At 45.0% G+C, this 24,996-nt stretch overlaps 1 protein-coding gene across 1 annotated transcript; it reads left to right on the forward strand.

Annotated features, from left to right (window-relative positions):
* The first annotated feature begins 45 nt into the window (after positions 1-45).
* On the forward strand, positions 46-24,139 carry Mmd (monocyte to macrophage differentiation associated). The gene is made up of 7 exons (XM_057774277.1): positions 46-349; positions 7,012-7,093; positions 9,068-9,228; positions 12,935-13,009; positions 14,462-14,563; positions 15,860-15,929; positions 22,193-24,139. Exons 1-7 carry the CDS (start codon positions 324-326, stop codon positions 22,391-22,393), a joined length of 717 nt encoding a protein of 238 aa, XP_057630260.1. The 5' UTR covers positions 46-323; the 3' UTR covers positions 22,394-24,139.
* Positions 24,140-24,996: the final 857 nt, after the last annotated feature.

Here is a 24,996-nt window from a genome sequence, read left to right on the forward strand (position 1 = left end):
GTGCACGCAGCGGGCGGAGCCGGCGGGGGCGGAGCCGGGCTCCGGGGCGGGGCGCGGGCAGCCGGGGGCGGAGGAGCCGGGGAGGCGGGAGGCGGGAGGCTCCCGGGCCGTTTAAGCGGCCTCCCTCCCGCCCCCAGCCGCCTGCTCTGGCTCCGGTCCTGTGCTGACCCCCGGCGTGGCCCACTCCGGCCCTGCCCAGCTGCGCGGCTCCCGCCTGGCACGCCGGCGGCCTCGGGAGCGGCTCAAACCCATGAGGCCCGCGCGCCCCGCCGCCGGTGCAGACGAGACGGAGCTCCCGGCCCCCGCGGAGGAGCGGAGAATCAATGCGGTTCAGGAATCGATTCCAGCGGTGAGAGCGCTGCAGGGCGCGTGCTCCATCCCGGGGAATCCCGAGCCTCCACCCGGACCGGCTCCCGGGGGGACCCCCAGCCCTGCGATCCCCTTCCTCCACGCCGTTCGGGATCTGTGCCCCGGGACTCCGCGTCTGCCTTGCCTCCTCCATGGGCTTGCACACCCAGCTTTGGCCCTTGCGATCCCCATCCAGACACAGTTCCTGCTTGCTCCAAGCGCCCCACCCCAACCTCGTAGCCCCTCGAGTCCACCCAGGGCCTTATGCAAACATCCTTGAACAAACCCCCGTGTGAGGTCTCTTGGGGCTGCTCCAGCACCCTGTGGCGGTATTTGTCTTACAGCGCGGTAGGGGGTCTTGTCTGAGCGTTTAAGGTGTTTTTGTCTGTGACTGGCCCTAGAGACTGGGAAACTGAGGCAGCTTAGCCCGACGGCGTCGAATCTAGAGGTTCTCAGGCTAAGAGCCCCAGTGGGTTACTATTTGGGGATTTTTGTCAGGGGCAGGTTAGCATTCAGGTGGAGACTTGCCTTTGAGACGCCTTTTTTAGGAAATGGGGAGGAAGAACCGAGGAGACGCCACCGGAAGGCCGGTCGGCTGCTCTACAGTGGAGAGGTGTTGGGGACGTCCGAACTGGAGGGCCGGTGGCCCTTCTCTCGGGGTACCTACCCGGAATGAATGATGAAGGCTCTGGCCTTTTGTTCCCAAAGAAAGCTCTGGGCTTTTCTGTTTAAGTGGGTGAAAGTTCAGCCGTCGGGTGTCTGGTAACTCTCCATCCCTTTGTCTGAACCTGGCAGCCATACCCATTCCCAGTCCTTCACCACTAACAGGCTAGCTTACTGTGAGGTGCCAGGATATCCAAAAGCAGAAATGCGTGAAATCTTCCAGGCAGGCTATTGAGTTTGAAGTAATCTGGTTTTTTGTTTGTTTTAGTTTGTTTGTTTTTTAATTTCAAAATGTAAGCCCACAATTTAGTTTTCCTATCCGGCCTTTTCAGCCATTAATAATGCTTATCTCATTCCTCCCCAGTCTCATGGTGTAAAGGAGCCGATACATAAAAAGGATCAGTGTGGTCTTTGACATCAGTAGAGGGGATCAACTTGAAGATTTGGATTGCCTTCCGAATATTGCTTATTGCTTGGCGCCTGACCCTGTTCTTGGAGGGGAACTACTATCCGTGTCAAGGCAAAAGGGCCTTCTTTCTCTTTTAGAACCTCGTGGATTTCAGACAGTCTGTAACATGTGTGAGCCTCTTGCCCTGTATATGTTGTTTGTTTGATCTGGTTTTCTCCTCTACATGTCTGTGGGCTTCCTGCTTTCAGAGAACAGTGGCTACATTCTGAAAAATTACCCCTTCCCTTTTTGATGAAGAGTTTGTATTTCTTTCCTGTCCCTTTGAATACTTGTGTAAAAAGAAGGAAAGTGTCTCTTTCTGTTTGTTACACCAACACTCAAACAGCTCTAGGATAGAAAAATAAAAGCCACTTCAGCTGATTGAGCAATCTCTTTGATGAACAGGATTTGCTCTCGTCCTATTTTGCAGTCTTTTACCCATTGAAAAAATTAGAAAACACGGAGATTATCTTTTGGAGTCTCATAGAATGTAATTTTTCAGTGGTTACATGTTATTGTACTCCACAAATACTACTCGTGTCTTTCTTGATGATCCCTAGGACTCCTTTGGTTTTGATTGATGTGATCCTTTCATTACCTGTTTTTCTATTATAGGCTAGATTGGAAAGCTGTTTGTGAGCATCAATTTGACTTGAAAATAAGCCTCCAAATACAAAGTAATGTTCGAACAGCCCTGCTTATTATGATCCACACATTAAAATGTCCGAAGTGGTAGTCCACATATGTTTGTGTTCATTGAACATCTTGGTGTGCTATTTACACTATTTACCATAGTGACATGCAGGTAAATTACAGAGAGGCTCTACGGCGGGGGGGGGGGGGGGGGGGGGTTGTGAGGCGACCCATTGTCTTTGAACTGTGCCTTTTTCCCTGATAGCTGCGTTGGGACTCGGCTGAAGAACAGTTCATTAGACCATAGTTTATGCTCTGCCTCAATAAAAGAACACCTTGCAGATCCACTCAGAGTGGAAACTCTGGTTCCTGTGGCTTTGGATCGTCTTCCAGACTTCTGCCATTTTTATATGGAGGAAGACTGGAAGGGAAGAGTAAAACAGTGGTGGCTCCTTAAAATAAAAAAAAAAGAACCTACAATGTGAAACAGTTCCTCTGGGATGCAGCTTATCTTGTGCCTTGCTTTATTCCTTTTAGTCTAGTCTCTCAAGACACCTAAGCACGTGCCTGCACACACACATATACACACTCCACACACACACACTCACACACACTTCTCTAACATCTCTGACATGATAGTAACTGTTACCATTCAATTACTACCTGTTTGTGCCAGCAGCTGGCTGGATACTTGCATAGTTTTGCATAGTTTTCAACTTACAAGCAATAGAAAAGCAGATAAGTTTAGAGGGTAACAAAGTCCTTGCCCGGAATGGTGCAGGTAGTCAGAGGAGTTCAGTTTCCTGTCTTTGCAGCCACGGTTCACTTACCCATCCTGTCTCTCCACTAGAAAAGGACCCTTCTTCCTCAGCCCCAGCTGCGACTGCCCTGCTGATTAGATTTTAAATCGAGTGCGTGGAAAAGCATCTCTTTCAAAATCTGAAGCATGTCTGACGCCCTTTTGGAATGGTTCTTAGAGCGTTGAACCACAAAATGGGGTGGTCTCCTATCTCCCATCCCCCTTTAGTAATTGCCTAGAGGATCATCTGACAAATGCCATGCTCAGTCCTAACAGGAAGCTGGCATGGTAGAAGGGTGCTGTGCACAGGGTGGATTAAAGCTGCAGCATCCAACGGTGTTGAAGAGGCCTTGAGGCGCTCCGTTGTCTTGGCTTTTGGGTTTTCTGTTCATAAGACACAGGGTTCCTTTGGCTCCGTGACTGCCTGTTGCCCTTCTGTGTGGAACCTGTGCCGTCTCCAATAAAACCAGATTGACTATGGGTTATCTCTGTAGCTGGGAGGGCTGTATTTTTATCCATCCTTTCAACATATATTAAGCTTCAGCAAAAGATGAGCATTGTCTTGAAACTGGAAATAACATAGTGAAGACCACCCCCATAGATTTGTGCTACAGCGTGAAGAGATGGAATTAAAACATAACAAACATTTAGGAACCAAATTCTTATTGGTTATGGTAAGGACTCTTCTTGGGTGGGAAAGACCAAAGCGATGCTTGCTGATGTCTGGAAAATCTCTTGGCAGGTGACATGAGTTAGCTTGGAGGAAGAGAAGCAAGTCAAATATTCTAAGGAGAAATAAAAAGCCAATGTCCTCAAGCAGATAAGATTTTCCTGGGTCAAAGACACAGAAAGCTGGTATTAGCTGGAGACCAGATAGATAAGAAGGTGGCACCTTGAGCAAGGGGAGTAGCTACCGAGGCCTGTGGGTCAGGGATGCATCGAAGTGTTACCCTAAGCATTTTGGGAAGCTAAAAGACAGTTTTAAGTAGAGACACACACTACGATCTGTTTTTAATAGAGAGTTGTGGCTACCATATGAAAAAGAGTCTGTCTTGGGACAGGCAACAAGGCCAGTTATGTGGCTTCGGTATCACAGGTAGGAGATGTTGCATGCTGGTTTGTTTTTATTGGGCACTGTGGAGTTGCAGTGGCGAGCTGATTGGAAATATACTTTGAAAGTGCTGTTGACAGTATTTGGACTTGGGGAGTGGGGACCACAGGAGACTCAACCCGTGGGGTTCTGGTCTTCTGCCTATGAATTCTGCTGGACGAGCTGCAGACCTGCAGAGCCTGGTGCTTTGGTCTGGACTTGGTGTGGTGATGTTTAAAGGTTGGTGCTGAGCTGTTCTCTCCCTCCACTGCTTTGGAATTCTGCTGTAGGGCAAAGAAGACATAAGAATAACCTAAAAGCCAGAGGCAAAAGGAATATTGAAACAGAAAGTGACTAAGGCCTCCTTCATTATTCGCCTTGTTAAATGTGATTGCCACACTCCAAACTAAATCAGAGCCCCTGCAGGTGTGTCCACCCAATCCGTGGCCCACATACCTTTCAAGACAGCTGTGAATGAAGCCTAGTACATCGGTAGATGACACTATCCTGTCACAGTGACAGGTTGGGCACCCCTGCATGCTGGCTTCTCTGCCTAGGGCACTGAGTAGCTATTAGGTTGCTTTCTCATTAGTTAGAGAAGATTTCCACAAATGGGGTCCTTTTCCTTTCATCCTTAAACCTTTCTCCTTCTTTTGGCAGTTGGAGAGAGGAGGCTCAGAGTGTGGGAGTTTATTTGCATTTTGCATCTGCTTTCCCATTTCGGCCTGGGAATGGTTTCTTCAGAAACGGAAGGAGGGGGAGGAGGCTTGATTGCACTCTGGCACATCAAGGGAAATTGAAAACAATTGTATTATTATTTCCCAGCAGAACAATGGTGCAGACCTTTCTCATGGAACCCCACAGTAAAATGGTCTCAGGATAGCAGCTTTTTACCTTTGTTTATAGTAGAAAGCTTGCCCCTCCACCAGGACAGGGTATGTCTGTCACAAGAGAGGAATCTCTTTATGTATATATAGCTTCTCCCCTCCTCCTCTTCTCCTTTCTCTTGTTTCCCTTTCTTTTTCCTCTGCACATGTATGCATAGGTGTGTGTGTGTGTGTGTGTGTTCATGTGCACATGTGTATCGTACACATGCACATGGAGGCCAGAGGCTAGCAACAGGTGTCTTCTTCAGCCACCCCAATAACTTCTGAGTCCGAGTAGCTCACTGAATTGGAGCTTACTAAGTGACCTCGGCTAAGTGACCAGTAGTGGGATTTACCTGTCCCCATGTCCATAACATCAGGATTACAGGTGCATGGACCTATGCCTAGCTTTTTTTTTTTTTTTTTTTTTTTTTTTTTATATATCCATACTGGGGATTGAACTTGTCTCCATGCTTGCCTAGCAGATACTTTACCCAATAAGCCATCTTCCCTCCCTCCCACATTATTTTTAACCTGGATTCTTTCTGCCGGGCAGAGACCAACAGACATGGCCATGCCGCTCCTTTCTTCGCAGAAGATGTGAAAGTCTATCCCCCATGCTGCGTAACGATCTGACTATTTTTAGACTCGGGCTGCTTGAGATAGAAGTTGCTATTTTCGTCTGCAGCCTGGTGGTGGGTAGACAGCTCCTACTTTACCCTACATGGAGCCCTCATTTCAGCCAACCTCAACAATTTGGGAAGCCTGCTCTTCCACCCTTTGGAATTCCTAGTAGGGTGCGCGCCTCAGAGCTTAGTTGTTTGTTACCTTTCAGGGTGCAGATGCGGTGGATCCTCAGATTCTTGGGGCAGTACGGAAACATTCTTCCCCAGGGTGTAATTCCTGCTACTAATAAGAGCTGCACAGCGGTGCTCTCATCCCATAGGAAATGAGTGATAGAATTTAGGGGATTGCCAGGGGAAAGGAGAGTAGGCTAGGACATGCACATCGGCGTGCAAGGATAGCTTGGATCAATTCTGAAGCTACTCAGTGGGTCCTTTGTCCTTCCATGGGTAGTGGATATACTCAGAAAGTTCGTTTAGGGTCTAGCTAGGCATCTAGTCCAAGTGAAATGTCTTCATGGTCCCGTGCCCAACCTGTTGTGTCTTTCATTATTTGATCTGAGGATACCAGATTCTTTCTAATCAGGGGGGAAATATTAGTTTGTCTTTAGTTTTTTTAAAAAAAAATGGTTTAAAGATTGGTGAGATTGGGTACTGGCAAACAAGCAAAACGACCTCCAGACTGTCTGGATTTTGTTTTGCCTTGTTTTTTTGTTTGTTTTGTTTTTGTTTTACTTCGTTTTTGTTTTGTTTTGGTGCTTTGCTTGTTGACAGGTGAAGCTCTGGGATTTCAAAGCTGTCAAGGCTTTTACCCGTTTGTTTCTCTGTGCCTGTTCATCGTGTGTGTGTGTGTGTGTGTGTGTGTGTGTGTGTGTGTATTTTAGAGCCAAGGCATCAAGGACTAACAATGTGCGTGGTGTTTGAAGCAAACTCTTTTCGCTCCAGAGCATGGAGGTAAAAATGTGCCCCGTTGTTTAGGTGGCCTGGACACAGCTGGGTATCAAATAAGCTGCCTGGTGCCAGAACAGGTAATACAATACAGGAAAACTAGTCTGGCAGACCCTCTAATGTAGGATGCAGGCTGTGCAGATTTGCATACAGAGAGCGTAATGTGTCATGTCCTGAGTGAGAAAGCAGAAACCTTTCAAATGCAGCGTGTTCCCTTTTGTTTAGTGACAATAACTAAAAGGCAGGGGACGGGGAGCAGAAATCCTTACTTTAAGATTTAAAACTTGGTTATGCATCATCCCTTTGATTTGGGGGCTTGGGGGGCACAACTGAGTTTGATACGGTTTCTGTTTGCTTTTGCTTGGCACGAGGTTTGTCTGTTGAGCAAACTCAAGGGCTATTTCATCAAATAAACTAGATGTTTGCTTTAGATTCAGTGTTGCGGCGGGTCAAGTTGACACCTCCTTAATGGCTTTGGTTTTCTTGTTGATAACAGCAACCTTTTCATTTAGAAGGGGCCGAATGACCACTGCAGGCTTCCTGCACAGCCAGGGTGGAGTGTTTCTCATGTTATGGCCTCTCTGTTTCCATAGTTTCATGAACCATCGGGCCCCAGCCAATGGCCGCTACAAACCAACCTGCTACGAACATGCTGCTAACTGCTACACACACGCAGTGAGTACATCTTTCTTATCGCCATCCTTCACACGGGGCTCTGGCAGGACAAAAGACTTCTCCAGTAACTTTAGCACTAGTGATTGGAACTACTCATCCCTTTGACCTTAAGTACCTGAGTGTCAGTTATGGGTTATGTCACCAGAATCTGAGTGTTGTGAGCATGGAGAGCGCTCTGGACACTCTACCCTGTAGCCCATGTTTTCCTGAACTCACGTGCCTCGATACATCTTCAAAAGATAGGAGAAGGTACCCTACTGAGGGGACAATGAAGAAGCTTGCTTATGGGTGCTGGGACACCTTGAAGGAAAGGTTCTGCTTCTTCAAGATGGCTACTTGGCCGATTTGGCAAGGGCGTGTCATGGTTTGTTGGAAGGGGAGAGTTTTTGTTCTTGCTGTTTGGTTTTTTTGTTTGTTTTACCAAATGATTGTCTGAGACAGGAAGGCTGAATCTTCTCACCCTCACACTGGCCATGGCATTTTCCTCTGTCATTCCGTTTCTTTACCTTTGGCTTTACTATTCTCTTTGGAAGTTTCATTCTGTGAGACCCTGGGAGGGAAATGGTGAATGCACGAAGAAGGGAAGGGGATGGATGAACTTACTCCTTCAGTGATGAGTATTTAGACGAGGCTTACATTATGGATGGGGTTGGGCCAGTGTGGTGATTTGGATATTCAGATACACAGCCTACTTTTAGAAATAACATGTGTGTAAGATGGGCTGAATTTTCCTTTCCTCTTCTCCACATGAAACAGTACTTAAATGGCAATTTAGTAAAAACTTATAAAAAGCTCCATGCTAATATTTTACAACAGTGATCTTGGGAGTATTATAGACCCGTGATATTCCTAAAGACAGAAAGTATCTACCACCGCTATTTCTGTAAAGAGAAGGTATTATCGGGTGTGGTGATGCATGCTAGCAATTTGAAGGCTAGTAAGGATTGTGACAGTCTGTATCAAAACACAACAATACCACAGCAAATAGAAACAGAGAGAGGATGGATGCTTTCATGCAACAAGAGTAAAAGGGACGTCATCTCTAGTGGTAATTTTTCCCAGACAAATAAGTTTTTTTCTTTATGAAAAAACATTATTACTCTCCCTGCTCTTGTCTTGTACTGGAGTAGTGGAAACTGGCATCTAATGTTGAAATTTGGGTCTATGGTGTAAAATATAACACAGAAGCTGACCATAATGGCATGGTCCTGAAATCCCATCACTTAGGAGGGAGAGCATGGAGAACTCATAGTCATCCTTACCTACTTAGTGGTTAGAAAGGAAGGAAGAGGGGCTGGGAGGGAGGGAGAAAGGGAGGGAGAGAGCTACAATCAGAATTCTTAGATTCTGGTTTCCTCAAACTTCAGGCTTCAGAAATAGATTATTCAACATGTACTATGTAAAATGATGAAAGCCCCCAAACCCCTTTGTTCTGCAAGCACTCCCAAATAGATGAGCAAGTTCAAAGTAAAGATCAGAACATACTAATTCCACAGCTGATTTGGTGTGTGAGGGGGGTGTTTTATACAATATAATATGGGCTTAATTCACTACTTGTGTATCCTTTACTTAAATAGTGGGATCACAGGCAGGACATGCTTGGAAATCGGACCTCTCTGGGGGTTCTAGAATGTACTTGATGTTTGGATATTTTTAGTACCTGCTCCGTATCAGATTAGAGAGGAGAATGGAACAGGCTCTTGTTTAATGAAATTAGGGTAAAGAACAGCCATTTTGCAACAGCTGGGCAATATTGTGTCTTTGCTTGTTTCTGCACCCATTGGCTGGCCCAGTGCCCTGAAGCAGGAACATCTGCTTCGAGTGCAGCTATGAACTCCATCCGCCTCTCGTTCTGATTATCCAAGGGAGACGAATGTTTGCTTAAAACTTACTTTTCTCAAAACTGGCCAACCTCTGTGTTTTTTAAGCGGAAGTCGACGCCAAGGTACTCACTTCTCTCTCCCTTCCTTCCAGCTCCTCATCGTTCCCGCCATTGTGGGCAGCGCCCTCCTCCACCGGCTGTCTGATGACTGCTGGGAAAAGATAACGGCATGGATTTACGGGATGGGCCTCTGTGCCCTCTTCATCGTTTCCACGGTGTTTCACATAGTGTCGTGGAAAAAGAGCCACTTAAGGTACCCGGGGCGGGGCACGTCCTGCGCATATGGACGCAGTTGGCTCAGCGTGTTCTCAGTTCCCAGGCCGCTACACTTTAGTCAGGAGGGTGAAGAGTGGGCTTTTTCCTCTCCTACAGGCTTCGAGAGGTCCCTTAGTTCAAGACATTCTCTTTGGGTTGGGCAGAGTTTTGAAGACCCGACTGCCTTGTTTGCATCTAAGGAAGCGGCACCCTAGCAGGCTTTCGAGGGCCTGCAGCTAAAATCCCGAGAGCTTATTTCCAGTTCTCTCTCACACACACTAGAAATGCTGGGAGAGTCTTAAGAGCCATAGCTGTGGTCCGCAAGGAAGGACGTTGAACTTTGCACTCCAGTCCTCCTGTGTTTAACCTTGAGTAAGTAATTCCACCTCACGGAAAGAGCCCCAGTTTCTTCCTTACGAAACTGAAGCTTATTGTGCTGCCTCATAAGGCTGTCATGATGCAATACAGGGAATGAGGTGATACCTGGGAAAATAATTCGACAAATAGAGAAAGGACGGGATGACTAGGAAATCCCTCACAGTGAAGATAAACCGTGGGTTACTTTCCAAATAGTACCACAGTCCTTGGCCTACAAGACTGCTAAAGTGCTTAGATCTGTGTGTATTAGAACGAAGGACAGAGCATTATTTATGTGAAAATGGCTGCTTACCAGATACAACCTTCAGTACTTGACTCGGTCAGACCCCAAAGAGAGAAACCATTTTCAGAAGAGTGGAACACGTGGAGCAGGTGATTCAGGAGCCTGACACTTGAGCTGAGCGTGGTGGCACATGCCTGTGGTCCTAGCCATGAAGGAAGAAGTGGGAAGATCACAAGCTTGGGGCCAGTTTGAGCCGTAGAAGTGACACTGTGCTTTGAACCAGAAATGTAAGAAAAGACCTTTGGTTTCATAGTGTCCAGAAAAAGAAAAAGGAGAACAGTATCCCCTGGCGTGATGGCCCTCATGTTTACAATTCCAGTGCTTCAGAGACTGAGACTGAGGGATGCCATGCATTCTAGGCTACCTAGGATTACAGTGGGTCCCCGGTGTAACTAGTGAGCTACAGAGTGAGGCTCTGTCTCGACAATAAAAAGCAAACAAGAACAGCAGCAAGAAAGAACCATTGCTAGTAGGAGGCAGGCTTGGGAAGCAGGCTCGGGGAGACAGGCTCGGGGAGGCAGGCTCTCAGCCTGCACTGTCTTTTCTCACCGTGGCCTTTACAGTTCTGCACGAAGTAGCCTGCTCTCTGCTACCCTTTCCTGTAAAGTGGCAGTTCCATTCCTAGGATTACGATAAAACCACAGCATTAAATCCCAAGGGCACTCTGGGCCATACTCACAGGAGAGTCACCAACAGTACCTGTGCTGGCTTCCCGGGACACAGAGTCACAGGGCCCAGAGGCCTGTCTGGGAGCCGAGCACTTCATTATCTTTTTGGCACGCCTGACGCTGCGGTTGCCTCAGCTCACTTGGCTCTGATGTCTAGATTTCTGAATCAATAAAGAGTTGTAGATGCCTACTTCGTATTCGGGGCCTCCCTGGCAGAGGCTAGGGGAGAAGGTAGAATAGAAACAAGATTCCCTTGAACCTTGAAAGGCATTGCTAGAATCACAAACCACATTAGATGTTTTTTTTTTCCTTAGCATTCAGTCACTGCAAAATGCCCAACAAAGTCGAATTAGGAGAGTGAAGGACAGTCCCAGCTTCTGAGTTTGTGCTGGGTACAACACTGAGAACATAGCCTACATTTACCACATTTTGTGTTCTCTCTGCTCAGATCGGTCCCCTTCTTGTGACATGGTGTGAGTCAGAATGGTGGCCGGTGGAGCTTTTTGGTTTTGTAGTACTGGGTACTGACTCCAGGATTTCATGTATGCTGAGCAAGTATTTTGCCACTGAGCCACATCCCCAACCCTCTTCTTGCTTTTTGCTTTGAGAAAAGCCGCACTGGGATGCTCAGGATTTTCTTGAACTCACTGTGTATCCAGGTAGACCTTGACCTTAATATTATCCCACTTCAACCTTCCAGTAGCTGGGATCACAGGCCTGTGTCACAAGGCCTAGCTGCTGGCAGAGCAGGAGGAAAGTCCTAGGTTTGACCGTCTGTCCTAGCAATGTCTAGAAAGCAGAATTAGAAAGTCCTCAAGCCTTGCTCGGCGTCAAAATCATCTCAGGAATTCAAAACGAGAAAGTAAATTCTTCCCTGTCTTCCCCTCTCCTGTTTTCCCAGCTCTTTCAAAGTAGACTCTTGCATTCATGAGTTTATGACTGCCTTTATTCCTAGGTTTGTAGAGGTGGTGAGGTTTGGACGTTTGCTTCATTAGACCTGCCTCTGAATTATCAGGGAGTGATTGCAGCTCCTGCTGCATGCATCTTCACAGAGCTGGCTTTTATTTATTCGCTTACACCTCCTTGTCAATCCCCTTTGCCCAGCAGTGTATATAGTGAGGCTGCGCTGTGTACTGAGGCCCCACAAAATGGTAGCGTTTACATCCTAGAAACCCAAAATAGACTCAAAATAATGTTGTGGGGCTGGACATTATAGCACGTGTCTGCAATCCCAGAACTGTGAGAGGTGTAGGCAAGAGGTTTAGGAGTTCAAGCCCAGCCTCAGCTACATAACAAGTTCCTGACCAACCTGGGCTACGTGAGACCTTGTCTGAAAATGAAACAATAAAGACCATCCTCTGTATTTATATTTTCATTTATTCATTTACGCATATTTTGAAAGATTATTTATATGTATGTATGTGACCATGTGTGAATGTTGCCATGCGTGCTGATGGAGGCCAGAAGAGGACATTAGATTCCCTAAAGCTAGAGTTATAGGTGGGGGTGAGTTGCCTAACGTGGGTGCTGTCAAATGCAGGTCCTTCGGAAGAGCAGATCACCCTCTTAACTGCTAAACCATCTCTCCAGACCCTGCATTTATAATTTTAAATGACCTCAACAAAATACTGGGTCTTTTTGACATTTTGTGAGCCAACGTCAGTGAGTTGGATCTTCTGGACCAATTTAGAAGTTGCAATGGCTACCCTTTCACAGCAAAAATGCCATATTTATGTTTGTTATCGCTGGCCCTAAATTACTTATTTTCCCTTAATACCATGTACTGTCTACCCTGACATGTTTAAAATTAGAGATGTGTGAAAAAACAAGAATCTGAACTCAGCAAAACAAAAGACTTGAAAATGGGAGGGGGAACCTAGCAGAAGGAAGGGAGGGGAGCTGGGGACAGTAAGAGATAGTGGAGGAAAGAGTAGGACCGAATGTGTTGTGTGTGTCTATGGAATTGTCAAAAACTAAGGTCAGAGAACGGATTTGACCGCAGCTCAGGGCACATTAGCTGGGCGCTAGGACTGAGCCCTGCTCTGTGATAGGAACCAGGCAGTGGCTCTGGCAGAAATTCTACCCTCACAGAATTTCGTCTTCCAAAAGAAAAGGAAAACATCAGAAAAGACTCACGTCACCTAACTATCGTGGGGCTCCACCATCTCATGCCTGTTACGGGTACAGCCTAAAAATATAAAGCTTTTACTGTGACTTCCTGTCATTAAAAAGAAGAGCCATGGCTTTGAAGGGCAAGCTATGAATGTCAGAAAATGAAACAAGCGTGGGGCTTTTGACCTTGTAGAGTGATAGCCCATACTTCCTGTCTGAGCATCTTGACAAATTTGCCTGCTTTGTTGACTTCCCCCCAACAGGACAGTGGAGCACTGTTTCCACATGTGTGATCGGATGGTCATCTATTTCTTCATTGCTGCTTCCTACACTCCATGGTGAGACAGACTCCGCGGGCTCTGGAGAAGCCTCTTGATGATTAGAAGCCCTCACTCCTTTCCTCTTTCTCCCCATCCCACCCCGCAGCCCTCCTGCATGCACTCCGCCCCTCCCACACTGCATACACACTTGCACCCCCGCCCCCTCCAATTTGATTTCCTTGGTTACAGTACTCAGTGCTTGGAAGGGCTGTCTGGCATGGAATCATTTTGAAGGAGGTGCTGTAGACTTGGGTGTAGCTAGCAGGCTCCCTTTTCCCCTCCATCTTCTTCCCATCTATCTCTACTGCTTTTCAGAATATTTGAAGAGGAAATTTGGCAAATGGAAATGCTGTAAATACGTACGAGGAAGAGCAAGCTTCCTTTTGTAATGTATACTGTTTGTTTCTGCCCACTTATTACTCTTGGCTTAGTAACTAACCAAACTAGTTAACTCCTTAAACTATCTAGTCTCCTGTGCCGTTCCCTTGATCTTCCTGCCCTTCAGATCCAGATCAAATGCAGCCTCTTGTTGCTTTAAAAGCGGAAATTAAAGAAAATTTAGTTTTCCTTTATTAAGATCTAGCCCAGTTTTAAACACTCAGCAAGGTCCTGTTGAGCCATCCATTGCTGTCGTCAATAGGAACAGCAGGCTTCTAGAATCCGGCTCATGCAGGTGCAGTCACTCAAAAGAAATGTAATTATCTGATAGAATGAAAAAAGCATAAGGCCTCCCCAGTACCTCTCACTAAATTATAGGTCTGATTCATGTAAGAGCAGGCATGCTTAAAAGCTTTTGTGAAGCAATTTAAAGTAAATCTATAAAAAAAAGTTAAATGTGAACTGAGCAATCACACGTAGAGTAGGAAATTTGTTCCCGTGCAGTTTTAGATATGTCCGTGGTTAATTTTCCATTTGGGAATCTTAATTTTATAGTTAGAGCCAAACTGAACTTTTTTTATATTTATTCTTCATATGCCAGGGCACATGAGGCTGTGGTATGTTGAACTGTGATAAGAGACGCCCATAGCACAGGCTAGAGGAGTTCTCATATTCTGTCTTGGCAGAAAGATTGCTAAAAGAGACATGTATTAGGTGTCTACTGTGGACATGTGATCCTGGTTCAGGATTGTATTCTGGGTTCTCAGTGAGCTTTGTAAGCATTCCAGATGCTTGGTCAGAAATAAAACAGCCAGCAGCCTTTCCTTCAGTGGGCCCTGCTGGGGAGAGTCGGACTCAACGGCATGCTGGCGTGTCTGTTTTTAGCTGGTACTATTTTAAAATCATGTCTAATTCCTAATACTGAAATTTGACCAGCGATCTTACCTTTGGATGATTAATTTCACCAACCTTTCCCAACGCCTCCCTGCTGTGCTGGGGGCCTGTTGCCCTTGTTTTCAGTTTGCTGTGACTAGGAGAGCCTAGGCTCGGAATTCCTGTCATTTACCCCTTTGTTGTCGTTTACATTTGTAGGTTAAACCTCCGTGAACTTGGACCCCTGGCATCTCATATGCGTTGGTTTATCTGGCTCATGGCAGCTGGAGGAACCATTTATGTATTTCTCTACCATGAAAAGTAAGAGAAAAGTCACTTCCATTTGATCGTTTAACGATTAACTGCCTAAATTATTCCTGTGTTACAGTGCGGTTTCCTTCGTGCTTGTACCTCACAATAGTAGAAATACATAAAGAGAAAATATATTGCTTTTAGTAAATCTTTACCTCCATTTGGTATTCGCTGTTGCTGGGCAGGTAGGGGCGGGAAGGCGTAAATGGCGTGTGTGTGTCACGATGAGGTTGAAAGAGCCACTGGGACCTCATTTCTCATCCAGAGGCAAGCTAGCCCTGTTTGTTTCATAGACATCTCACATGGAGAATGACGCTCCAGTTTCCATGGAGACCAAGGATAACCGATTGTAAGTGTCACAGCACAAAACTTCCCTAGATAGAAATCTGGAGAATGTTTGAGAAAAGACGCTGACACTGGACACATCTCCCCCATACCACACACGCACGCATAGCTGTAGTCAGAAGTGTGAGCGACATAAACAGAGGCCTATGGAAATTGACCATTTGCCGTGAGATTGTGTCTCTTGGGACTGTCAGAAGCTACACCCATGTAGTTTACAGAAATAGCCACCTGAACCGTATCCAAACAAAGAGAATACCAAATAGACATGTCGATGCTGAGCTTATCGCAGACACCTGACTCCAAGTGCCCTTTGAATGTAACGAATGCTAAATGTATTGTGTAATGTGTATCACTCCAAGGGAACATTTGGTTCTTGGGTTCACCCTCCCAGGTGATACCCTCTAAACAGCATAGCAGGTAAAGGCAGACCTTTCTGGCAAAACAAGCTCTGGAACCCATTTGTCCTCCACTGGGATTAGAGTTCTCAGATGTCCTGCATCCCAGTGGAATGAGACTGGAAATGCATGTACGAAATGAAGAGAAGCAGGAAACACATCCTTTCCTCTGGTTGCAACTCCACCCCTGAAGAAGGCTGTTCCTACCAGTTCTCACCATTTTAAGGTCCTTTTTAACTCTGGATGGAACGGGTGGTGGACCAGCCCATGCTGGGAAAGGGAAAAGTAGCGTACTGGACTAGATTACAGCTAGCTTTAATGGCAAACCTGTTCTAAGCAGCCTGTGTCAGTTTCTGCCCTTTTCATCCTAGAAGAAATGTTACCTCGTCATTACCCAGTTTGGTATGTTAGGGAGAGGCTCGGCGGTCTCCTACTGGGAACTGAATTTCCTTTGAGTGGTTTTAAAGCTTCTCTTTCTCTTTCAAAATGAAGAAAGGAGAAGCTGGCATGTGCATGATCTAAGCATTCCTGGGATGTGTGTCTAACTCCTCCTGTGTTCCTGCAGGTATAAAGTGGTTGAGCTTTTCTTCTATCTCACAATGGGATTTTCTCCAGCCTTGGTGGTGACATCAATGGTGAGACACAGCTTTATAATTTTAGTTCCTTCCTTCTAAATTCCTGATACTCTGATGTAATGATAGGTAGGCAGTTTTGCCTTTTGGAACTATGATGTATCCGTTAACTATAGATTGAGAGAGAAACCCACATAGATGGTACAGTGTGCCACTGACTTGCACTGGGTTCCACACAAGGGTTGGCTGGCAAAGCTGTGTATGTTAGGTTTGTTCTGTATTTGTTTGTTTTGGATGATGGATCTAGTCCCCCCCGCCCCACACACACACTAGGTCATCACCTTTCTTCCAGGGATAGTCAAACCATTTGACAATAAAGAAGTGGCTGTTTCTGGTTAAATAATGTAGCTGTTTGAGCCTGGACCTCTGGAAGAGGCTATTGGAGATTAAACCTGAATTATTGACTCATAAAAATCTGAAGAATTAGGATTATGGTGGCCCACAACTGTGGTCCCTACCCAGCCGAGAAAGAAAAATGACGAGCTTGAGATCAGAAAGTTCTTCTCTCCAAAAAAAAAGAAAGAAAGAAAGAAAAGAAAGATTTAAAAATAAGCACACACAATTTGCTTCTGCATCCTATTGGATAGCTTTCAGTTCCTTTCATTCTTTTTTTTTTTTCTGCACTTGCTTTTAAATAATATTATCTCTTTCTGAAAAAGGTAAGTAGTCTTTTCTTGTTTGTTTGTTATTTTCCTTTTAACTTTGCTTGAAGATAACATTTGAGAACTTAAAGTGTTTTGTTATCTTTAGTGGATTCTTGCATATAGCGTATCTTAAATTCTCTTTCGAGTTGAATTACTGTTTACAAGTCTATGCACATCTCGCACGTGGACTCTGAAATATACACTGCAGTCTGATCTAGCGCTACTGGCTCGCTGCTTATGTTCTCCGGTGCCTTGTGTTCAACACAGGGCACTAGCCACCGTGTTAATTAAAGAAGTCCAGCTTGCTCAGTTTGAACTCTTTTCTTTTTCCTCCGTTGCCCTGAGTCAGAATTGTGCTTGATATTTCATTACTGAGTTTTTCCTTACAGTGTGAGAACATAATTCCACCACCTAGTGCCCTCCCTCCTCAGAAAAAATGCCTCTCAGAGCTGAAACCTGGTTCTGAATTTTCCAGAAAGATGCCTGTGAAAAATGTCAAAAATTATATAGCCTTGCGATGTGAGCTTGATGATGTACCTGGCCCCATCATATATACATATATAAATACATATAGATCGATGTATATGTGTGTTGTGTGTGTATACATAGGTATATATAGTTCATTTGGTAAAAGCACCAGACAATGCACAGAAAAGGGAAGTACGTGACCGAAATGAGAAAATGGGTCATGGCTGTTTTATCGTTAGAGGGCAATTCAGGACATCCAAAGCCATATAAGCAAAGTCTATGTGGATTGGTTACTAATTATTAGAACAGAATTTCAAGTCAATTCCCTCCGGCTGTCATAAAAGCAGGTTTGTCCGGTATTTTTACTAGCCCAAATCTTTAATCAGCCTTTTCACAGGTGGTATAATAGCCCGTGACTAATGTTTATGAAAATGAAGCAGGGTAATTCACACACTTGCTGTTACAGAATTTAGGGTCCAACACGCAGATACAGTTTCTGTTCAGTAGGAGTCTAATAAAATTTTATAATGTCCTTGATGGGGGGGGGATGAAGGAGGACAACTCGGGTTGCTATGGGAACATGAGATCGAAGTACTAAAATAAGTTGATTCGAAAGACAGGTAGGAACCCGGAAGTGGTCAGAATATAGCAGGTGTTGCTGTTAGAGCATACAGCAGGCTTCAGGGTGAGTGGCACTGTCTTTGGAGAACTAATAATTGTCTGGGGGATCTAAGCAGAGTCCGGATCAAAAGGGTTATGTAAGAGTGAGCGCTCTGCACTGTGGATCTCAGATTTAATTCCTTGGCCACAGAGAGACAGAGAGCTAGATAATGAATTAAAGCATCTGCGTTTTCCGCATCTAGCACAGATAGTGCGGGACTGTGATGCTTGCGGTAAGAGAAGCCAAAAACTGTGAGCTCTGTGTTCTGCCACCTCCCACAGTGTCTTCCTGTAGACTCCACATAACAACTAAAGGAGAGCACAGAGAGCAGCAGTCTGCCCACAAGCCCTCTGGGAGACTGTTCATGGGGAGGGACCTAGGGAAGAGATTGCTGTCGAGAGAAACCTTCAGAAATCTACAGAAGAATATGTTGGGCCAAGCATCAAGCTGGATCTGTGCAGGGCAAAATTCTGTAAGCCCTCACTGAGAGTAACCACTTGAAGGCAGTAAACAAAATGGTGACCCCTGAAGCTCCCGTTCGGGAACAGTGGAGTTCCTACCATCCCAGGTGGTGCAACCACACTGGACCTCAAACATCTTCCGCTTTCAGGTGACCAGAGTCACCTCAGGGCCGGAGTTCCTCTGCCCCCATGTCTTAGTTGCTTTTTATCATTGTGACAGAAAGCTCAAAAATAAAAACAAATCAAAACAAAACAAAAAGCCACAAAAAAACGGAGGGAGGATTTCTTCTGCCTCTTAATTTCAGAGGCTTTCATCTACCCTCCCTTGGCTCTTGCTTGTGGGCTGTGTATCGCAAGGCACAGTGTGGAGAAGCAGGACGGCTCACCTCACAGCAGACAGAAAACTGGCTTAGCAGGAGCCAGGGCAGGCTAACCACTTCAGAGGCATCCCCCCAGCAACCTGCTTCCTCCAACAAGACCCCGCATTCTAATAGGTCAGTATACAAATTCTTCTGATCCAAATAGACAGCATACTAGGCTATGAAATAATCTTGGATGCTAAAGAATTGAAACTGCCCCACAAAAAGAAGAGATAGAGAACATCCAAATGTTTAAAGATGAAACAGCACACTCCTATATAAACTCCTGGGTCTTTGACTAGACAATGAATCAAAATGCAACCTGACAACTTGTGGGCTGCGACCCAAGCGGTGTTGGGAAGGACTGTGGTGCTTCAGATGTCTCTGTGAGTGTGCAGGCTAATGGTGTGAGTCATCTTGACCAGGCCAAGGTACCTAGATGTTTGTCAGTTACCAGCCTAATGGTTGTACAGGTACTTCGTCAGTAATGTTAGCATCCAATTCAGTAGACACCGAGTGTATTTCCCTGTAATATGGGGCCTCAAGCTGTAGAAGGAGCTGGGGGCAGGCCTGCTTTTCGTCCTGCCTGGCTCCCGCACTGCTAGCTTTACACCCGAAATAGCAACACGCAAATTGTATTTATTTAAACACTGCCTGGCCCATTAGCTTCAGCCCTTATTGGCTAACTCTCATAACTTGCTTAACCCATTTCTAATAATCTGTGTAGCACTGAAGAAGGGAAATGTTTTTAGGAAAAGGCTTAGAACATTTTGAGTGTCAATTTCATGTCATGCACAAATTTAATTTGCTTAGCTATAAAGCAGCCAAGTCTAAAGTTCAGGGACCTGGAACATCTTGTCATCAGTTTTAGGATAGGCACAGATTTTGTGAGCTACAGAAATAAAGACCATGACAGAAGAAAAGCATGTTGGGGAGTTTTTCAAAATTAAAGTCTTTGCTTCTCTAAGGAAAGTAAAGAAAATGGACAGGCAGTCACAGTTTGGCAGGAAGTGCTTGCTGTGTCTGTAATAAAGGACATGTATCCTGAAAGCGGCCATCTGTTAAATATATGCTCAGTCTCTGAACCTCCAAGTTAATCCCAAAGTCATTTAAAGATGGGTAAAAGATTTTAACAGAAAGAAAAATATATATAAAAGAACCTATAACCCTTTGAAAAGGCATGCATATAATTAGTGGTCAAGAAAATGGAAATTAAAACCCCTGTGACTACCACATTATACTCCAAAGAACAGTTAGGATTAAAAATATTAGTAGCCAGGATGTGAAATGCCGTGCCCTACCTCTACATATTGTATTAAATGATAGGACCCACCTCCAACAGTTTCGTTTCCTAAATTTTTAGTTTCTAATCAAATTAAGCATGCACTTAGCCTGTGATTCAGTGGTTTACTTAACAGAAATAGAAACACACATCTCCAAAAAGACTCATGGAGTTAAGATTAGTCTTATTCGTAACAGTTCCCGAAATGGCAAGAATTAGTAAGTTATGTTCAATGAAGGAACTACTAAGCAAAAAAATTGACAAGTGTGCTCCTGCGATGGCCAGAAAATAAGCCATATGTGAAGCTCTAGAGCAGGTGGGCTTTATATGTGTGTGGTAACATTAATAACCGTGCTTGCCTTTGCGGCTGGAGGGGTCCACGATTGGTTGGCAAGGGGGCACCAAAGAAGTTACAGTGATGCTAGTGTTGTATAGATGTAATCAGTGTAATCAAACTCACTCCATTCTACCTGCTCGGTCTGATCCGTATACACTCCATAAAATTAGTCACACAAACCAGTTTTGAAAACACCCATCTCCCCAGTCCCAAATGAAAGTACAGAAGGCAGGCCACTTTTGTCCATTGACAGCCCAATTCCGACACCAGGAAACTCCATGGCTTTGAACAAAGTACTGAAGCTCTCCGCTTCTTGTCAGTAAATGCCGTTGGCAGTTAATAGTGCCCAGTTTAGGGTCATGAAGATGAGTGTGAATAAGTACACTTGGGTGCTTCACAGTGTGCCTACCGGGTGGTACCCACAGTATCTTGAGTCAAAAAGACAACACTTGACTTCCTCTGGAATTGAGTCTGTTCTGGTCTTTCAATGTCTGATGAGATAAGAGTCTTTCGGGGAACTGTCTCTTAAAAGAATGTTTTTTAAAACTTACTGGTATACTTGGTTTGGTCTCTTGCTTATTTGGAAAGAGCAGTGGAGTGTCAGGGAACTGTCTCTTAATAGAATGTGTTTAAAAACTTACTGGTGTACTTCATTTTGTCTCTTGCTTATTTGGACAAAGAGCATTGGAGTATGCCAAAACCAAGCCAAAGCCACACCTGGTATCTTTGAGAAGAGAGTGGAGCTTGCCAGCCACGTGACCTTGTCGGGCTACTACTCTCTGAGTCTCCTTCCCTCCAGATAAGGAGGTAGTACTCGAGTGCCCTTCCACTTGGGGTTCTTGCTCCCCTAAGAATCTGTGGCAGCCATTATCCTTCTCGAACAGTGCTCCTAATGCATGCACAAGGATGTCATATGATGGCTGTTGATAGCTCTATAACCTATGTGATATAGTAGATGCCTGTGATAAATTGGCTTGGCGTTTTTTGGCTTTTTGTTTGCTTTTTTGTTGTTGTTGTTGTTGTTGTTGTTGTTATTGTTTTTAAAGTCTGGTTGAAGTCTCTTCTGAATAAAGAAAATCTGTTACCGGTTATTTTGAGTCCTCCCTAATCTTTTAATCCGACAAAACCCAGAGAGGTTCATATGAATGTTGAAATAGGGCTGATCATCTCATCTGGCCTGATGTCCTCCCACCTGGCACTTAGCTTCCTCTCGGCTGAGGTCGTTGCTTCTGCCTAGGCCTATGGTGGCTGAGCTGGAATTTGCCCCTTGCTTTTGTCTGACGTGGCCACTGGGACTTATGGACTCACTTTCCTAGGGCATCCACATTCTCTTCCAAAGCCTCACCACCCTCTGGCCTGGCTTTCCGCTCCCCCTGCAGGGCCGTCTGCGGCACTGTCTCCTTCATTACTGCATTCATTCAAAGTCAGGTCACAGTTTTTTCTTGAGGATGGACCTTTGATTCTCTCCAGACAACCTTAGAAATCCTTGCTTCAAATACACAGGACTTTACCACCTGGCAGCACAGGGCAAATTATGAGATTCCTCGGGCTGTGTGGCATGTCCCTTGTCGGCAGTTCAAGTGCCCTAAATTCATACATGCTGCAAAAATCTAAAAAAGTGCTAGAGAGGTCAAAGGCCTGTGATAAGCCTGGCAGAGATACGAGTTATAAACTGGTTTCTTGGGCCTGCCGCATGTGGCAGGAAGCTTTCAAAGGGCAATATGGGAATTAAAGATTACTCAGGCCTTTGGAGGCACTTTTATGGCCAGCTGTGATTACAGTCTGCTTAGATACACAGTTAAATGAGAGAATCCCCACTTTGTCCTGCGGAGCCTAGAATGTGTTCAGTGGTCAGATCATGCCTGCGGATCCAAAGGATATTCCAGGTCAAGCGGGATGAGGCATGTTGGGTTTGCTTTATGTTTCCACATCAGGGTAGTGCTCACACCACACTTACTACGTACAAAACCAGGATCCTTTGTGGGGAAAGAAGGTGACTCTGACCTTGTCGCATCCAAGTAACATCCTCCCTTTCCCTTTGCCTCTGTTGACAGACTAACACAGACGGTCTTCAAGAGCTCGCCTGCGGGGGTTTGATTTACTGCTTGGGAGTTGTGTTCTTCAAGAGCGATGGCATCATTCCATTTGCCCATGCCATCTGGCACCTGTTTGTGGCCACAGCAGCTGCCGTGCACTACTATGCCATTTGGAAGTACCTTTACCGGAGTCCCGCGGAGTTTATTCGACATTTATGACCAGTCTGTGCTAGGTCGTCCGATCAGTATTATCTCAGTTGAGGCACTTGGGTCGGGGTGAGAGCTGAATGTTGCACAGGGAAGAAGAAGAAGAAGAAGCAACTTGCACTGACTTGGTTTAATTTTTTTTTTTTGACTCTAATTACTGTGAAAGTGTAAAAGCTGTGCCCTGGAGTTTTCCTCTTCACAGCCAGCAAATGAGGGAGTGCGTTAATTCTTCATTCCATTCCACTATCATGAAGGACTCTGGGTAGACTTGGCCAACCGATGTTTACAAACCAGAATTTTGTATTTTCGTTTTACAGATTTTCCTAGATGAGTTTTTCTAAATTCCTAGGCCAGGTTGTCAAAGTCAGTGCAGTCACGCGACTTCCTTTTTAAGAAAAAACAAAGAGTCGTTTCTACCACTTTTCCCGGTCACTGTTAAAGAATCATGGAAACGTCGCATACTTTCTACCATGTTTCATCTTGACATAACATGGTTGTTTTTTTTTTTTTTTAAAAAAAAAAAAAAAGAGGCTGTAGTTGTTTTGTAAATTTTTTAAAAAGCTGTTTCATTGCCGTGCACCCACACGGTTCCTCCTTCATGTCCCTTCTGCAGCAAGCGGCCAACATTCCACAAACAAATGTACCTCTTCTGATGGTTTTATTAAGTGTGGAGAATTTGCCAATTAAAAAACAAACCCACAAAACTGCAGTTTTCCAGACCTTTCTGCCAATCTCTGACCCCGAATTCAGTGCTGCTGTGGGGCTCATAAACCTGACCTGGTGTGGTCCACCAGGGAGGAGGAAGGATTTGGATATCATCACCTTGTTCAGAGGACGTCGCTTCGGTCCATGCCTTTGCCATGTTTTCTCCAGGGTCTCTTTCCACGGCGGAGGAGGATCCTGTGCGTATTATGATAGTATTGTTGGGTTGCCCGTCGGCCAGACACTTCCCATGAGCATTCTGAATTATGGTGAATTGTTGTAATGTCACTTTGGTGCCAACGGTTCAGTCATCGTGGTTAGGTCACTGAACTTTCTTGTATCAGTTTGATATTCATTTTAAATTGTGAGACTAGACACATAAATTCACATTTCTGCCTTTTCCTCTGCATTTCTCAATATACTGTTTCTTTTCATACCATTTATAAAACTTGGATTGACACATAGAAACTCATATATCAGTGGTCCATGGTTTTATGCTGACTCAGTGGAGTGGTATTTATATATTATTTCTAGTTTTCTCTCGATGTCTTATATTAAGATTGATGTATTAGTTGCTGTGTTGTTCATCTTTCTTGGGGTTTAAGAGAAATGAAGTCGCCTTGCCTTTAGATCAGATGTGAATATAACCTGTTTGCTTAGAAACAGGCTTGCTCAAGGGAGGGAGCTGTCAGGTAAATAATCTGCTTTATTAGTTGAAATTCTGTACCACTGTAATTTTAAAAGAAAGTTGATTTTGTGTGTATGTTCAGGCTCTGATTTTGGGAAGTTGTCAAGGCGTGACAGAAGAATGGATACTTGCTGGTGATTTCTTCAGAAGGCAAAGGGCACCCAAGCATCACACCAGCCGGGTCGCTCTCTCTACATGATTCTGAACAGCGAGCTGCCTGTTGTTTTACTGTGTATAATATTTTATTTTAAATATATTAACCTCTGTGGATTCATTTAAGGTCTACTCATAAGCAACACTGTCAAAACCACTAAAACGTATGTAAAAACTTGTGCTGTAGATTAGAATAAAATTGTTACTTGGGTTGACTTCCGTTGTCTGGAGCATATGGCTGAAAGTCAGGCTGGGTATTTGAGAGTTCGAGCGTATCACACATTTGTAATTTGTGTAGTCGTCTTCCAGAGTGCAGAACGGAGAGGAAAACAAAACGGCCCCTTTCCTTTTTAGCTTCTTGATCTGCCTGCTGAATACTGACTTGCCAGAGCTAACTCAAACGCCCATCAACACGTTACCAGTTTGCCTGCTTGCTGGGTGTGCTGATGTTCACATGAAATCTCAGCATTTAGGAAACGGAGCTGAGAGGGCTTTAGGCCAAGTCCCAGCTACATGGTGAGAGATCGTAGCATATATATATAATAGGATTTTGTGTGTGTGTGTGTGTGTGTGTGTGTGTGTGTGTGTGTGTGAACAAAATGACAGCGGTTACTTTTAAAAAAGCCAAGCCACACAGCTTGACGAGATCACTCCACACCTCCCTGCAGCTCTCTCAGACAGTTAGAAACTGCCTGTGCTGAGGTCTAATTGTTGCCTCTAATTTATGCTCCTAACCAGCATCTGGCTCTTCCAGGCTCTTTGTCACGTACGCTATTGAACTCAATCACTTGATGTGAAGCCTCCCCTAATAGGTTGTAAAAAGTTCAATTTCTCCTCTGTCGGGAGTTGGGTCTAGAGACTTCACTGGGGATTTGTTCAACGAGGTGTTCTCAAGACAGCTCTCTGAAGAGACCCTTCCAGCCTTCTCCAATCAACCGTCTTGTGGCAGAGTGCTTGCTCTCTGTCTCTCCCTCTCCTCATTGTCAGTCCTAAGTGAAACTCCTCTCCAGGTTTCTAGGAGAGCCGCTCCTTTGCTTTAGTGCCCTGTCACTGTTCCTTCTTCAGTGTATGA

This window comes from Chionomys nivalis, chromosome 7, assembly GCF_950005125.1.
Source record: "Chionomys nivalis chromosome 7, mChiNiv1.1, whole genome shotgun sequence".
In the NCBI taxonomy this organism is placed as follows: Eukaryota; Metazoa; Chordata; class Mammalia; order Rodentia; family Cricetidae; genus Chionomys; species Chionomys nivalis.